The sequence below is a fragment of the Apteryx mantelli genome, chromosome 9 (assembly GCF_036417845.1).
Source record: "Apteryx mantelli isolate bAptMan1 chromosome 9, bAptMan1.hap1, whole genome shotgun sequence".
Classification (NCBI taxonomy): Eukaryota; Metazoa; Chordata; class Aves; order Apterygiformes; family Apterygidae; genus Apteryx; species Apteryx mantelli.
Window position 1 is genome coordinate 21,880,573 of NC_089986.1, and position 18,423 is coordinate 21,898,995.

Consider the following 18,423-nt stretch of genomic DNA (forward strand, 5'->3'; position numbering starts at 1 on the left):
CCAACTATCTTTATTCTACAAAGTACTGTGCGGGTGGGAGTCCATTATCTCTTGACTAGCACTTTGCACTCCACTGAAATTATTGTGAAACCCAGCATGTAGCTAAATAGGCAACTACTGTCTTTAAAATGCTATGAGGTGTAAAGAACATTTTCTCTTCCCACAAAAGGTCTAATAAGGTTGTCTCTCCTCCTCCTTAAATCATCAAAAAAGTAAAGTCTATGCCAAGGGTCACCTTCGTCACATGATGGCTGCATTTAAACTACACATATGTGTATGTGTGTGTGTGTACACACATATACATATATACACACACAGTGTTTACTATCATTAACATGTAACTAATTAAAGTGTCAATCTAAACCCTGTAACTATTTAAATTTTTTCAAAATTTGACATTCATATGGTAAGTATTTATCCCAACATATATATAAATACAGAAAACACTGTTTTAAGCTAGCTTAACATTCAAGGTTCTACTTTTTTATTTTCAATAATAATTGCATTAATTTTGTTGTTAAAAATCTGAATTATGAATTATATTTTAAAAGTGATTCATCTTTCAGTTACTTACCGGGACAGCAGCCATTAGTGTTGGTCTAAGTGTAGTAACATCACCTTTGCTTCCTTTCTTTATTTTAGAGGACTAAAGTGAAGAATAGGTTAACTGGAGGACAAATCCAAGATTTTTAACACGTGAAACAAAATTACACAGTACATCTTGCAAATTATCATTTGTATTTATATCATCTTTTAGCAGTTAAAACTAGTCCAGAGTAGTAGTTATAACCACCAAAATCCTGTTTCATAAATTGTAAAAAAAGGAGATTTGCTGTAATATTTGAAAAAAAAATTATTAGATCTAACATGACTAATATTTTACTATATGGACTTGACATACATCAACAACATACCTGGTCAGCTAATGTCTGAGGTGATGAGTAGCCAATGCGGCATCCATGAGACAGACAGACAAGTTCAGCACTCAGCTCCAGGACATGGGCAAGGGGCAAGTAGCCAATATAGATGTCTTTTTCCCTGTGAGGAATTGTTAAAAGATAGGTTTATGCTGTACTATTAGTCTCCTCAGAAAAGTCAGTACACTGAAATTTACACAGAGCTTACTGAAGAACTGGAAAAAGTGAAAGAATGCCTTTGAGCTTAAGAACATATTTCAAATACTGTTTTTGATTCAGAAGTTGTGTATTAGCCACTGCAAGGTTAAGGAAAGTGAATAAAGTGTGACATTTATTCATCCCAAAACAATTAACGGCATCTTATGCTTGCAAAGGTAACTCTGTGGACAAGATTAAATACTGCACCAAACAGAAAAAAAACATAATTTAACACTAAAGAAAGGAAGTACTCCTTAGGGTATTTTGCAAGCCCTCTGCGCAAAGTGGCCTCTCAGACTTCAGTATCACATTTTAAAAGATTCATCTCAGTTACTCTGTTCAGAATATTGCCATTTGACTTTAAGTTCTCTCTTAGCAATGTAATATTTTCATTTGAAAGGTAAAATTACTATACAGATAAGCAAGTAACTAATCTACAGTAATTCCTTTGAAAAATGTGGAAGAGCTAGTAGTAGGAGAGCTCCAGATAAACAGCTTGCATTTCTGGCACACAGGAGCCACCTAACTGGACAAAGTTTGTCCATGAGGATGACTTATTTTATTCAAGTGACAATCTAAGAACATAAACCAAACCAAGAACATAAAAAATCTCATCATTTACTGCTCCACATATTGAGGGGTGGGGGTGGGGGGGGGGGGAAATGGGATTCAACTGTGTCTTTTCTTAGCAACTCAACCAAACAAGGCACTCCACAGCATACTGTCTTTCCCAAATACAGAAGACGAGAGAACAACCAGCACATGAAATAATCATGTCACTTAATGCAGTACTGGAAGATGCTCAGACTGTGTAGTAGTAGTGTGTCACAGACAAAGCAGTATACAGCAGAACAGATAATCTAAAATTACATCCAAGTACATGAAAGCATTGTTGGTACGTACCCCAAATTAGGAATCCTTTCAGCCATTCCAGTTATACCAGCAATTATGTTGCAATGGGAGATCATAACTCCTTTGGGAACTCCTGTGGATCCACTCGTGTACATGATTACTGCAATATCTGAGGGTATAGGCCTCGCCTGCTGTTTGTTTCCTGTAATTTCCAATAGTTTTTATGGAAAAAGAGAATGTATAATGTGTGGAAAGCCTATCACATTGGAAGATCTTAAATACTAATACATTATAGCAACTGTTCTGATATATAACTACATAACCATCGCTATTACATTTTGCTTTCAGTTAAAAAGATTGTGGTCGACCTTAAGTGCCTTCACAGAGAGTAGGTACTTCTTTGTATTAGCTGTGCTAAACTTTGAGCGACTTGGATAGAAAAATTGCTGTCTCTGTAGACTATTATGCTTCCTGTGCTCCTGCAGAGGAGAGGAAAAATGGACAGAGCTTTAACTTCTCCTCCAAAATACCACTGAGCTTCGTATCTTTAAGGTATGTTGCACTAATTCCAGCAACCACAAGGCAAATCCTCATTTACAAAGCTACTTTGTCATGAGCTTCCCCAGCAGAGGGGCAACACACTGCCTCATTCATAGCGCACACAGCAAGGCACTACTGAGCTGACATGAGGTCCAAATTCTGTAAGTATTAAAATAAAGTTCAATAGCTTTAATAGGATTAAGCATTTAAGTGCATAAAGTAAAAATATCTATAAAGTGTTCTTTTTATTCCTAAACTGAAAGCAAGAAAATAAGAGAACAATTATGCAAACTCTCCTCTGAACATACACCATGTGCAATACTTGTGGCACAACATACACACTAAATGAGAACAGTGAAAACACATTTAATAGTTTCCCACTCACTGAACCCTGTCCATTCCGTACAATAAATGACACAGAAAAAAAGTATAAAAGGAGCACATTTACTTAATACAATGCTAACTGAACATGCTTAACCATAAGCATTTTTAACTGTAGTACTCCATAATTTCTGAAAGGCTGACTTGACAAATGTAATGTTCCTTTACTACAGTTTACAGTATGAGATTTTTAAAAGACTGAAGAAAGAAGGATTATATCTCATTTTACATAGCACTTAGATTAACAAATCTTGAGCCACTCATAAGTTATAGCCATAATTTATTTTGTGGGTGTTGTCTGAAACAGTTTTTGTAGTACATAGAACTGGCACATGAAGAAAGGGAAGACAATCTTTTAAAGAAGCCAAGAGTTTGAGAGCCCACCATGTTGGGAACAAACCTGCCATTTCCCTGAAAATCAACAACAGATGGATTAACCACCCGCCCCGTTTCTACAACAGAATTCCATCCAACATTTATATGCCTTCACTGATTAAAAGATTCTGAAAACACAAAGAACAAGAACAGAAAAAAGCAACCACTGAATATAATGAAATCTTAAAATACTAGATTTAGCAACTCTTTAGAGACAAGAATAAAAATCTGTTACTGACAACAGTTAATTAAAAGTCTTTGAAATACTGATTTCTAATTCTAAAAAAGTTAGGTCAATTGAAAATAGAATTCAAGAAATTTACATAGTAATTTGATATTTTCAGAAATGCAGTAAAAGGGATTGAGTTCTCAATCTAGACTTAAATAGCTATTTTACATTTTATTTGCAAATTTAACAAAATTTAACAGTTGCAAATTACTCATGTCATTTGCCATAAAATGCAGAGTAACTTTTCTCTGCGTGTTCTGAATAACCCATTTTTAATAAATCTGATTATATAAATACATTCTAAATTTCTATCCTAGCCCAAAGCTTATCCTAAAAATTATTCTTCAAACTACATGAAATTTGTTTATAGAGAAGACAGTTTTCATTAAAAGGATTTGACTCCACTTTACTGAAAAAGTTTGTTGTTTCTTTTTTTTTAATTAAAGATAAAGCAGATCAGAAAAGGTTAATCATTGCATAATTTCCTGAGACCTGCAATCTCCCCAAATTTACTCAACAGGGTCAAAGTAGGACAACAATATAGATGATCCAAACAGAAAGCAAAGATAACCTACCAGTGTCTGCTTTGGCCCCCATAGCTTGCACAGAAGCCATAGTGTGAACTATGACACCCTTGGGAAACTCTGACCATGTCGTTGGTTTGCCATCCACTGTAATAATGTGTCGCAGTCGTGGAACTTGAGAAACGATTTCCTGTGGAAATAAACATTTGTTCAGGAAGCAAGCGTAACGTTTGTGCCAACAAGAAAAAAAAAATCTCTACTGTATACAATGAAAAACATTGACTTAAAATGTCAGAAAATTTAAAACACTGGAGGACAACCTTGTCTAGCTCAGACAGTTGCAAAGCTTGAAACTTTCTGCCCTTAGATTTGCAGGACTAATTGAACCTTCCACTTAGAAGTCCAAAAGTTTTTTCCAAATATTTACTAATCTGAGGCTTACTTCAAGAAATGCCCACAAATAAGACAGAAAGGATTTGTAGAGATAACTGACCTTCCACTCTTACAGAACATTGACAAAAAAACATCATGGGCAACACTGAGCTCACAGTAATTCCTACGTTGCTTCTTGATTTCTGGGCCATTTAAAATATGCAGCAGTTAACAGAATACAGAAAATGATTGTTCAGGCAGCAGTTAAGCGTTACAAGCAAAATGTGAGCTCTAAAAACTATGAACGCTCAAGTGAAAGATAATTATCACCTCTGGCAGAGGAAATTCATTCTCTCACAACGCACATTTATTTTAGCTTGTAACATATCCAGTGTCATTCTGGTAACTTAAAAGAAAAAAAAAAGATTTGGGGAATTCTCATTCAAAAATGCAGTAATGCACCATTTTTAAACAAACTGTATTCCTCTACGTGAAAGGTCTTGTTCCTACAAAATATAGTAAGATGAAGTTCCTGGAGATTTGCTGTTGTGCTTGTGTGTTCTTCTGGGACAGCACGGTCTCGGCATACAGCGGGTATTCTGCACTCAGAGCTTTGCCAAATGAACAAATACCACAGAGTTACCATGCACTAGTTCCCTCCCTCTCCTGCTGGCCCGGCGGTACCAAAAGAGGGTAACTTACCTGAACAGCAAGTGCTGCAGGGCTATAGCATAACCACAGACAGTCACCATGCAGTAACTAACAGGCAGTAAAGACCAGCTGACTCTAACCCATTCATACTCTCAGAGATCAAAGCCTCTGAAGAAAAGGAGCAACTGAGTCCAAAAAGTTCTTCTGAAAACACCTAAGCAACTTCACTGATCTGTTACAGCACTTTAGAATTTAAAACCAGGCACTTAAATTTCTGCATCAGTCTCCCAGAATCCTAATTATTTAAAGCAGCAAGTTGAAACCCTGAATTACTGTTATCATGTTTCTGATTTTTATTTAATAGAAATTTAGTCAGACAAAATACTTTTTTTCAACACGTTTGTTGACTATTTTGGTGGTGGTGGTGGGGGTTGTTAACTAACATGCTAGGTATAACATCCACACCAATAATAAAACAGGAAGATCTTCTTTAAACTACTTTAATGAAAATATTTAATAAGCTTTCCCCAACACTGGAAAACAGCACTAACTATTCAAGCATCAGTCGTCAGATTTAAGAGTCATTTTCTGCCAGGAAGACATCCAACAATAAATCAGGAGTATTATCATATTTAGCTATTCATATGCAGTTTATGCATTTTCTGTTCCTCCCATTTGCTTCAGCTGTTAATCTTTTATGCCACTAAAACCACCAGAAACCACAGCACCTTGTTGTAAAGGTGTTGTCCCAGGCGGCGTTGCATCTCTTCAATAGTGCAACTGCTTCAACCTATTCTCAGAAGTCATTCAAGAGCCTAAATCCCACCGAAGCCTAACTACTATGTTTTCTGTACATGAAGACAGATTATATAAATCTTGTTTTAAAAGAAGTGTCTGCACTATAAAAGGGCAAGAAAGTTAATCATTGTTCCATACAGCTACACAGACCTTTTAACAATAACAAATCAGATACTGGAGAAAGATTCACAAATAACATTTTTCTGACCTTCAATTTTGTTTGCATCAATTCTTTACTAGTAATGATGGTGGTCACCTCTGTTTCATTTAACCCATGTACTATTGCTGGGCCTCCCAGAGTAGCATACAGTGTAACAACTGAAAGAAAGATAAGGGGAAAAAAAAATGGTGAATCTCTATTTTACACTTTCAAGTTTACAAAAATAAAAAATAATTTTTAAAGGCTTCAGGTTAATCTGCTTATGTGAACCAAAACAGCAAAAATCTGTTCATTAGCTAGTATAAAGGCAGATGAGTTTTCTGCTTAAAAAAAAAAAAAAAAAAAGTACATTACATGGATTTAAAAACAGCGTAATTTTTCAATTGCTTACAAAAGTAATAAACAACAAATATTGTCTATATGACTGTTTACTATTTGCCAAGCTCTAACTAGAAGTATCAAACCCACATTATCCTGTGTAATTCTCTTCTAAACCTACTCTCTGATCTTCAGGGCTTTTATCATTTGAAATGCAGGCATCTGTTCTCAATTTAATACATACTTTACAATGTTTAACAGCCCTCTTGTACACAGGAAGAAAGGCAGCTACTTGATTTCTCTTTTTAGAATTCCTATATTCTGTTGCTCACTGTTTAGAACTGATTGAACATAAGTTATTAAAAAATCGTAATACATGTTATCAACAGATTAATTCCCACACACAGTAATAAATCTTTGACTATCATACTCCCTTATCTATTTAAAGCAAGTTAATAAAGGTTTAATCACCACGACCATTAGATGTAGAACTAACATTGTGAGAACACAATATCAGAAGGAAAGAAAATAAAGTTTTTCCAACAATCAATTCCTTAAATGCTTTGTTTATTTTAAGAGTAGCTCATTAGCAACCGTGTTAAACCACAGTTCTTTCATATTAACCATTTTAAAACCAAATTTTGTTTCCTGACATTCTTATGAGAACTGCATGAGAAAAGAGAGCGAGTTATACACAGGAAGAGATTGAGGGAAGAAAGGGGCAGTTCAGGAAGCAAGGGAGATATTGCTCTTAAAACAAAGCTAATTTTCCATTTTCCAAACACAATACAAAATGAGAGTATAGCAATTTAGTATAGCTCATATCTTGAAGAAGTTGTAAGATCAATTATCACAATCACTAAAAATTACAACATCAATGCTGGAAGTTTTTCACATGAGATATCTGAATTTCTATAGTACTTCAATCTAGATAGTTCACTGAAATTTTAAACACAACAATTATTAAAACAAAGACCCTAATATAATTTAGAGCTTTAACTGCAGTACATTTACTGCAGAGAAAGATAAACCTCCATTATAGTCTAAGAGTCAAAATTCAAAGAGTTTGAAATTCAAAGAGTTACTAACTCAGTATGGCAAACTAAGGAAGAACTCAAAAGCAGACAGTTTCTTTGCACAAAAAAGTAAATAGTTGACCTCTACTTATTTTTTCCTTGTTAAAACAGTCTATCATAGTTCAGAACTGTTGCAGGGCAAATGCACATGCACAGTGTTTGCTTTAATTTGGTGGGAGCAAAGTCCAGAAGAGTGCCTCTACTAGTTCCCACGAGCTCTCTCTACTTACTTCTGTGACCCCTGTTATATAAACATCTAGCAGAAGTTCAGTTTCCCCAAGCCAACAAGCACAACTGAGACGCCACATTAGCTGGAAAGAAAAGTATAATCTCTCAAATAACCATTTATATAATTAATTACTCATCTACAAAATAAATACATCAAAAACAACTCACAGTTACATGATAGAGCCAAAGGAAGAGAGATACACACCATTTATAAGATGGTGTACTGATGTCATGGAGAGAAAGGAAAGTGAGCAATCTTTCTGATCTGTGAAATTCTCTCTTCTCTACACTAACACCTGAAACCTTTTTCAGACACATCTAAGAGTGGTTTAGGTATTTAATTTTTTTCCCCTTTTCTACTGGGGTCATACTGAGAAGGGTTTCTTTTTGTGCTTGTCTTTATACAAGCAATATTACAAGTAAGACGTAAATTCAAAATTTGTATTTGAACTTAAGCTAGGAATACTGCTCTAAGGAATGCCTGACAAAAAGAAAAATCTTAACAACGCTGAATCTGCCACCTTATTATACAAGGGTAAAGCCTTGCCCCCCAAAAAACAAATAGAATTTTTGCCATTTACTTCTGCAACTAAAATTTCAAACCAAGTATTTCATCCTCCATCATATATCAAACAGAAAAAGCAAAGTATACTTTTAAAGGCTTCAGCGAAATCAATCCTGACAAAAGCACTTCCGCTGAAGCTTCAGGAAGGCGTGACTGAACAACAGACACCTACCCTTTCCCATTTATTTCATGATTCAGTCATAGACTCAGGTGTTCTATCTGCTCACACTGGTGAAGAGCTCTTCACACAGGTGAAGAAAAGACACTTTGGAAGAAGAAGAAAAAAAAAAAAAAGCATTTGTCAGCATTCTTTTTCTGTTTTTGAACCAGCAGTCCCTTTCTACCTCCTGCAAGGCTTACTTAGCTTCAAACAATGCACAAGTGTAACAGTAGAGCATGCAGGTATTTCTAATCATCAAACCATTTGTTATCTGCACAAGTAATACCTAATATAAAAATGATTTTCCCCATGTTAATACTCAAGTACAAAAGGCATTCTCTCCAACACTAGATATGAAGCATGCGTAACTTAGGTTGGCGTAAATTCTGCACACATACCATAAAATATAATACATTTCACATTCTGAAAGAACATCACAACACTATCAGAACAGTTTGCTCTCGCAAAATTTGAGAACTGAAAAAAGCTAACATTAGTAACTTACTTAGCAATGTTTTGCCACACTACTACTAAAACAAAATGTGAATTTTGTAATTCACTCTGTAAAATGACTACGTGAATACTTCATGATAGTATCATCATCTGCCAACGCACAAGTCAGCCAAGTTCATGTAAAATCACATACAGCTTAGACGCTAAATACCACGTCAGACAGTGTGCTGAAGCACGTCTCAAAAAGGGAATTTAAAACATTAATCCAACAAAACCAGAAACACATGCATACCATTCTACACACGATATCCATCCAGTCACTATGTCAGATGTTTTCAAATTACGAAATATTCCTAGAATTTGTAAATGTCCTTCACTTCCAAAGATAAAATAAGTGACACAAACATTTGTATTTTATTCCCAGGATGGACACTAGGAATTTAATAGATCCCGAAAGTGATAACAGGGAACCAACACAATATATTGTGAGAACTGTAATTAAAAACCAAGGCAGACATCTCATCTGAGAACAGCTTGTGCAGCTCTCTATTCCAGGAGAAAAGTTAGCAGCAGTCACTCAATGAAGAAAGGGCAAAAATATGACTGAATTTAGGTTGGAAAGCACCTGTGAAAGTCACATAGTCCACCCCCCTGCTCAAAGCAGGTCATCAGAGCAGGTTGCTCGGGGCCACGTCCAGTCAAGCTTTGAGAATCTCCAAGGATCAAAATTCCACAACAACTCTAGGCTCTAATTCTGGTATTTAATTACCCTCATGGAGAAAAAGGTTTTCCTATTATCTAAGCAGATTTTCCTGCATTTGAACTTGTGTCTGTTACCTCCTATCCTACCAAAACACATAAGTCATGTTTTCCAACCCCTGACCATCCTGGCAGCCCTCCACTCAAATCTGTCCAGTATGTCAATGTCCATCTTGTACTGGGAAGACCCAAACAGGACACAGTACTCTAGATGTGGTCTCACCAGTGCCCAAACAGAGGGGAAGGATCACTTCCCTGAAGATACCTTGCTACAGTCACATTACTACAGCCCAGGATGCTGTTGGTCTTCACTGCAAGGGGGCACTGCTGATTCATGTTTAGCTTTCTGTCCACCAAAAGCCCTGGCTCCTTTTCTGCAGAGCTGCTCTCTATCTACTCGTTCCCCAGCCTGTACTGGTGCATGGGGTTATCCCAGCCCAGATACAGGAATTTCCATTTGCTTTTGCTGAACTTCATCAGGTTCCTGCTAGCCCATTTCCTTGGGTTGGGCTTACAGAAAAGTGAACTAGATATTAAGGAGTAACAATGAGATGGACATTTGAAAATACACCCCCCTACAGCAAGTTAAGATCAGCACTCAAGAGGTTTCTCAAGGAGAAAATTAGGCCTATGGCTCCTATGCATATCCTCGTGCATAGGATCAAACTAGGTAAGAGTACACAGAAGGCTTTCTCACCATGGTTGAGATGCACCTTGGACACAATTAGGCCCTTCTACATTACTCAGATAAGGAGAAAGGAGCGGGCTTGGCTCTGCATCTGTCTCTGTCTCTTGTTCCAAAGGGGAGTGAAGCCAAGCAGGGTCAGCTCCAGCCAGGCTGTCCTATTCTGCCACTCCTCAAAGGCACTTCCAACACAGTCTGTAACTGCCAAGCTTGCTCTCCTCCTTGAGTATACTTAGCTTTCCCTCAACACAGGTAACGGTCTCAGCAATAAAGCAGCAGAAGACTAAAGTATAAGTAAACTAGAAGTTACAGAATGGGACTAAGACTGTCATCAGAAAAAAGGGCACAAAACACTTCTCTTATGGTCAATCCATGAGAAAATGAGGAGTATCACTCTAGCAGATATCAGAGAACCTTCAGTGTCTTCAGTGTGCTCTTGTCATCTAGGGCTAGGGTTAAAGGAAAGGACAGAGTTTAATGAAGAGACAAGTTAAAAACAGAGGGTAAGCATGGTATTGAAGAGAAGAGCCCAACAGCTGTTAAGGGCACTGACCTTTAAATTACTCTGCGAGAAGATAAGGAATGTAACAGCACAGTGTGCCACTGAACCTTGTCTCAGGATGGCATTGGGGTAGGTAACCAGACACTAAGGCGCATTAATGAGACTGACGTATGAACACATTCCCTGCAGTAAGATGTGGAGAGGATCTAACAGATTTCTCAGTGGAGGGGGATGAATAAGTAAATAAATAAATGAGGCCCAGCCTAAGGTTTGAGTTAAGGAATGGCTTAGGGTTTGGCAGAGAAGGATTTACTGAACAACACTCTTTCTAAAAAGAGCTCTCCAAAGCAAGTTCAGGACTTACTCATTCTTTTTCATTTTGAGAAGGATAACAGTATGATAAACTCTAACTCAAATCAAAATTGAAGAATTGACAAAATATCCAGTTAAAATAAAACTCAGAGGCATAGATGAAGGTTTGACGTCAACTCCTTAAACTGAATCAATGAATTCATATGTGATTTCTGTTTGTTTTTAGAAACCTGGGAATTCGTACTGATGTGAGAGTAATGAGCTCTCTGTCACAAACTGATTGAGCAAGATACATTTACTGAAACCATACTCCAGTTGCAAACAGATACAGGTTTCTGCAAAACACTACAAAGTGCAGAGTCACTACCTTGTGCAGTAAGGATTTTTTTATTTGTAATTTTAAATGTTCTATATCCTGATCTTAGTTTATATGAACTTTTCTTAGTGTTTAAATGAAGTAAGAAAAAGGTTTATTTTCAGATTGTGCTATAAAATAAAGAGACATTCAAATTTTAAGAAAGGTGCATACTTACGCTGGTAGTTGCACATAAAGCAAGCCTGGGCTGCAATCATCCACTCAGCTCTAGTCTCACAGAAGATAGCAATGTTAGTCTTTGGTTGCTGACCCAATACTGCTAAGCCATTTCCAAAATTAACGGCTTTAATGTATACATCATCATATGAAAGCCAGGTGTATCTGCCAAGGATCACCTAATAAGGATAATAAACTCAATTTAGAAAACAGAAAGCCTTAATGCATGTCCTACTACATCTTTAACCATGTGAACGAAATACAGAAGTTTGAAATGAAAGTCGCTTCAGTTATAACAAGTTTATTCAAGAAAATGAATAATATTCTTAAAAATCTTATAAGGAGTATGGAAGTTCCAACAAACACTGCAACATTTCCATGCATGTTATCACCTCATTTTCTGTTTTCACATTTGGGAAGCACAGGATTCCCACCATATTTTGTGACTTCAGAAGCCCCCTGGAAGGCCATGATATCTGACCCACACACTTTTAGTTTTTACAGAGGTTTGTTTTATTTTGAATGAAGGATGAAAAGAACTAGCTAGTACAAAACATTCTCTGTATCTGCTTTCTTGGATATTTGGACTAAGATTCTGCCACACAAATATGATACTTAGATGCTCATTCTTACGAAAAATATTGAGGAAACTGGAATCCAGAAAGCATTATATGAATGGCTTCTCAGTCAAAAATTGTGAAATTCCCTTTCCTTTGTTTGTTCTGAAACAAATGTCAGGAGGAGGAAGAGCAATCTTTTTGCCATTTTTTACTGCTAAACAAAAGCAAGACAGAAGACCCGAATGGAATTTACTGACCAATCTCAGTACTGAAAAGTCATGTGGACAAAGTTAAGCAATCTCACTTTTCTTCCACATGTGGAAGCTGTGCACAGTAAATGTGGATTTGAATTTACTGTTCACTATCTACCTTACCATAGATTTCCATGTATACACTCGTACCTTACAGTACCATTTTTTTCACTGACTGATAAGTTATTTCTTTGAGGATTATTTTATAAATTTTCATATGCAGATGGAGTATCAGAAAGAGCTTTTACACTGAAAATTCAGACCCTAAATTATTACACCTTATCTGTCTAGTTACATAACCACCTTGACAGTTTTGAAAAATATCAGCTTTATTGGCCAAGTATTTCAGAGCTTTATTCTGTCTACACAGCATTATCAATAAATGTAAGCAAACACTGAAGAAAAAAACTAGGAAAAACTGTAAGAGCAAAGTTCTCCCGCCTTCTCCCATTCTGTTTTCCAGATATCATTTACCTAGTTTAACTAAATTTCAAATTTGTGGGCTGTAAAAACTAACTTTCTGGTATGTAACTACAGTTCTAATGATTATGCATTTCTGCATCAACTTTGTTAATGAAATGGATTTGAAAAATCTCTCCCAAGTTCTAATAGAATAGAAAAATAAATTCTAATAGATTTCTGCTATCAAAATACTTTCAAACTGCACAAGTTTACATCTGAGTAACTGAGTTGTACCCACTTCAATCTACTTGAATATTACCAATTAATCTACATTTTTAGCAGGACAGTCCTTTCTTACCCCAAGACAGGTATACACAAACCTGTTTGGAAATTTCACACAACTTTTTTGTTTGAAAATATCAATTATTCCAAATTGAAAAGAAATACTCGCCAACATAGGAATACTTAGCAATTTCACCAGAAAACAAACATTTCTCAGATGAATATCTGCTCAGCTTTTCCTGTCTTACCATTTATAGAAACTTAGCTTTATTGGCAGATGGGCTGCTTCAGAGCCAAAAAGTCCAAACACCTTACCAGAGAAGGCAAGATCACAGTCAATTCCTCTCCTGTAACTCGTTAGAGAATTATAGAAGCGGTACTGACTGACCAAGCTCAGCCACCGCTCGCTGGCAGCTGCGCTGCGCAGCAGACCGCCCGGGCACCGGCTGCCTTACCTCCGAGCTCGTGGGCAGGCCCTACGGAGAAGAACCTGGAAGTTCATCTCGTTTTGGAAATGCCAAAATATATCTGGTGTGGCAGTATTTTACTATTTCCAAGTAAAATAGTACTTGGAACTAGTACTATTCCTAGTACTAGGTGGCATCCTTTCCACCCTCATACTCAACTTACCAAATGGCTCCAGGGAATACTGCTCTCAAATAATTAAGCTAAGAAAAGCAAGCAGAGTCTCTTTACTATTTTTGGTAAATTCGCCAATCAGTAAATTACCCATTTTTGGCAATTTCCACAATTCACCATGTAACTTGCTAAAGTTGAAATAATAAATCTTTAAATGGTTGAAAATAGATCTTTCTAAACAACACCTGTGATTCTTTTTTCCTTAATTTTTTTTCTTAAATAACTTATCCTGATTGTTTAAACCAATTTTATACAAGTAGTAAAGTAAAGTAAGGTAAAGTAAGTTAGTAAAAGAAGGTCTTATTGCTGCTTTCCTTTCTTAAAATGTTAGAAAATTAGGTGTGTGAAAACAGATGAAAAGACCATTTTCAATGAGGCTATTTTGAATTTTAACTTTCCTACTGCTTTACACAAATTTAAATTCCCATGTACCTTTCCTCCCCATGCCCAATGTCTCTGTTCCCTCTCTGAGACATATTAATACACCACCTCTGTTCATACGTCCCTTTCTTCTGCATTTCCCAATATGGATCTACAGGATACACAAGATTGTTTCTCTCATCCTTCCTTATGTTTGAGTACCTCTCCCCAAATCCATTTCCCTTTTTGGCCCTTCTCTCAGCACCTTTTCACAACCTTTTTCTAACGTACAGTTTTCTACTATAAACAGTCGTTAAGACTGATATCAAGCATCATAATCTTTTAAACATTCATACACATGCTTAATTTTACAACTTGGACAACTTCCTCCTTCTAGATAACTATTCATACATGTAAAGTCAGGTATTGTCCAAGAGTTTGCAAGAGAAGGGCCCAAGAAGTCAAGATTATTGAGAATTAAACAGAGGCATAAAATCAAACAGTGTATCAGAAAAGAGAGCACCTATAAATGCTTTCTTAAAAAAAAATTAATAAAAAATAAATTAAAAAGACAAATACTGCCCCCTAGTGTATCAGCTTTTAACATACTTAAACTGCAGTTTATTAAAAATATTTGAATTACATACTTTAATGCTTGTGACAGCCTTCCAAAATAACAGACTTGAAAAGATCACTTTCCCCTACCAAAATCATGTTTACTTTTCCCCCATTGTATTTTTCCCTGTTTCCACTAATTCTGTTCTTGGTTATAAACCTTAAAAAAAAAAAAAAAGGAAAAAAAAAACGATGCCACAAACAAAGCAAAATCCACATACTAACCAAGCACATGAAAATATAATCTGTAGCTAAGACACACAAAATAATCAACCAGCAGAATCAAGCTCAACTTTTGGGCAAAGTGAAACAAATAAAAGTTATTTCATTTTCCATACTAAATTTCATTAAAAATATATATATATAAGCTCTGCACTTTTTTTCCCAATTAAGTCTTAAGCTGTGAAATACTTTCAACATTATTTTATCCTGACTGAAAAACCTATTTCATAAAATTAATGGTAAGCATGCTCTCTAATCCACGTATTAAAGGACACTATGGAAGAAAACAGAAAAACTACACATGAAATACTATAAAATGCAACAAAGCAAGCAAAAACAAATATTTTCATTAATGTCTATTAATTTCTGTTACTTTGGTAAATTCAATTTGGCAACTACAAAGGACCAAATCTTTCAAACAATATAACAGCATTTAAAAAAAAAAAAAAAATCAAGAAATTACAGATTTTCTGGCATATCAGTGCTTTCCAACTGAGAGCAAGTTAAAGTAGTATCTGAACTTAAACATGTTAAACATCTAGCTTTAAATAAATTTAGCTAGAACTGTGACTACACTTAGTTCTCCTAAGCATCACAGGCTCAATATTTTACTTTTGAGGGATATTAATTTAAACTATTAATTACTAGATCATTAATCAGGTTAATCTAGCCCCTTGCTGTTTGCACAACAGACCTCTTCTAGTTGGTAATGCAATTCAGTACACAGACCCATGTTCTACATTCAGATCTGCCACTGACTTGCAGATGACCTCAAAAATACATCAGTCATTCCCACCACTGTGTGTTCAATTTCTGGAATGGAAAAAATAACGAACAAGCTTGGCAACCCCTTTAAAGTATGCAAATTATATGTATCATATATAAGGATTTGGAACTGTCATGTACCTTTTTGAGAAGTTGCACCAAACAAACCTTGACAAGCCTCTACTGAAGAGAGACAGTAAAGAGAGGCAATAAAAAGATGCATGGTATAAAATACAAAAATCAAAAGAAAGAATCCTAAGATTTTGAATCAACAAGGAATCTTGTAAAACTTTCAGATTTACTCACTTGCTAAAACATCTTATGAGGTATTAATAAAGCACTGTATTCCTTAATGGAAAAAAAGAAAAAAATTTTCAAAAGTAAATTTAGGCAACAATGCCACCACCTGGAACAAAATAATACAACAGCAATTATGGCAATCAACCATAATGAAGTGTTTTGTCAAGCTTAGTCAAAATTACCTAATTGAAGACTTAGAAACAAATAATTCAAGTAGATCGACATCAACATTCTTCAGCTTTCTAACATTCAAAATACTTTACTTGCATAATGCAAAAGGCTAAAACTCCTAAGTGCTTAAGCTTTACACTACTAATTAGGTTTGAAAAACAGAACAAAGGTTACTGGCAGCCAAAAAACTAATGAAAAAGCTAGTTTGTATTCAACATGAACTTGTTTCTGTTTCTTTTCAGGTCAATGAGGCAGCAAAATGTGCATCAAGAAAGTCTGTGTGTATCCGTTTCTCTCAGAGGCAGGCATTTCTGAACAGCATTTCCTTCTCACCGAGAAATTAACTCCACAGCTAGCAGGAAGTTTAACTAAAAACTATGTAGTTTCTATAGCTTCTATAAAGATTTTAACGGAATAAATCTTTGCCATATTAAACATATATTATGATGTTAACCAAATTCTATTTTAAACATTATACACAAATACCAGAATTAAAATTAGTATTATTTAAGGAATTCCTTATTATATGAAGAGATAAATGTTTCCCTTGCAGGAAAACTTATCTTATCCAAAAATGATCTTTATATCATGAAGGTAGCAACCTCTTCTAATACAGAAGGGCAGAACTTTAACACATATCTGCACATATATTCTCTTAATGGAATCTGACTTGCTCCCTCAGGCAAAACTACATTTTTAAGCGCCCCTGAATAGATACAAATCAACAACCAACAACACAGGCCTGAACTTAAAAGACCCAATTCCTCAAAACAACATAAGAAGTTTTCCTGTTGAAATTACCTCTGCCCCCTTATGATTACAGATTTCCAAAGATGTAGTTTGCCTTAAAGGAGACTTGAAAAAAGATCTCTTCTGATGAAAGTCTAGGTAATTCTTTTTCAAACCAGAACTCCATTTAAGTCCTAAATACATAGGGCGAAACTGTAAATTGTTGACTTACTAGTAATTGTACTGGAAAAGCACGTTTGAATATAGGCATCTACTAATTTTTCTATATATGTATGTGATTACAGTTCAGAATAACACAAAGAGGGGAATATTTTATTCACCTAAAATGAAAAAAAACCCTATCTGCCTGCATATCTGCTAAAAATTAAAAAAAAAAAAAAGTATAACACATTTGTTTTTCCCCTCTTTGGCTGAAGACATAACAAAGGATATCTACTCAAGAATGCAAAAAGAAGGTTAAGATTTGTTTTAAATGCTGATTAATGAAAGAGTGGGAATTAATTATTTAACTCTTTGAATAACTACTTAATCTAAGTAGAGAAAGTTATTTTTTCCCCCAATTTCTTTTGCTGAACTTTAACTCTTGTACCAAAAAAAAAAAAAAAAAAAGTAAATACTGGTTGAAAAAAATCTTGAAGGAAGACTGCAAATACACTTACCTTTTTAAAAACTTTTCCTGATGGCTGGATTTCATCTTCCTCTTTTAATATTTCACGTGTTCCCAAGAGCTTTTTGTCCTTAAATTTAGTTTTAGCATACTTAAAAACTTTGTCGAGTGTATCACACCCAGGATATAAAACTGAAGCTAAGCAGTGTTGACTGTTAACAGATCTGTATGCACCCACAGGCTTGTTATTCACAGGTTTAGCTTTAACCTGCTTGGATTTTGCTATAGCCTCCCTTGATCCTGATAGTATGTACCATGGAATGTACGTTATAAAGGAGTACAGCAAGATTATAAAGTTTATAAACTGTAGAAGAACAGGGTTGATGTTATGCTTCAACTTCATTTTGGCTGCTTGTGAAGCTTACAGGGAAGAGTTTGAAAACATGTATCAATTAGATGGTGATCCAAAAAGATCTGGAAAAAGAAAAGAAAAAGTTAGCAATCAACTCTATAACTGTTGTATTGGGGGGAGGGGTATTTTCAAACAAATTACTACAATACATATCAGAAATAGGTCTCTTTATGCAGAGAAATTAGGGTAGAAATCCTTATTCCTAACACAAACATCACAAGACACTGATACATGAGGAAAATTTTTTCCATTCCCCTTTAAGAGACAGCAGTACATATTAATATTTTTATTTTCTTGATTCTATACAACACAAAAACAGAGTTATTAAGGAATTCAGGACAATAAATACACTTCACTCAGTTAACTGCTTAAAAGTATTTATACAACTATATTAAAAGCAGTAATATAAATCAAACAACTAAACTGATATGTAGGTAAGATGCATAAATTTGATAATTCTTTGTAAATGAGGTAAAGTTTTATACACAAGATATGGTGTC

The 18,423-nt window shown here is 35.3% G+C and overlaps 1 protein-coding gene across 4 annotated transcripts in view; it reads right to left on the reverse strand.

Annotated features, from left to right (window-relative positions):
- Nucleotides 1–18,423, reverse strand: part of ACSL3 (acyl-CoA synthetase long chain family member 3) — a 56,587-nt gene that overhangs the window by 18,350 nt on the left and 19,814 nt on the right. For all 4 annotated transcript variants that reach the window (XR_010885040.1, XR_010885039.1, XM_067301922.1 and 1 more), the window contains 7 exons: nt 17,564–17,985; nt 11,589–11,766; nt 6,046–6,155; nt 4,068–4,206; nt 2,019–2,169; nt 915–1,038; nt 575–646 (listed from right to left, as the gene is read on the reverse strand). Coding sequence is in view for 2 of the 4 variants with exons in the window: in XM_067301922.1 (XP_067158023.1) it covers nt 575–646; nt 915–1,038; nt 2,019–2,169; nt 4,068–4,206; nt 6,046–6,155; nt 11,589–11,766; nt 17,564–17,914 (1,125 nt within the window). In the remaining 2 variants the exon portion in view is untranslated. The remainder of the gene's footprint in view (nt 1–574; nt 647–914; nt 1,039–2,018; nt 2,170–4,067; nt 4,207–6,045; nt 6,156–11,588; nt 11,767–17,563; nt 17,986–18,423) is intronic.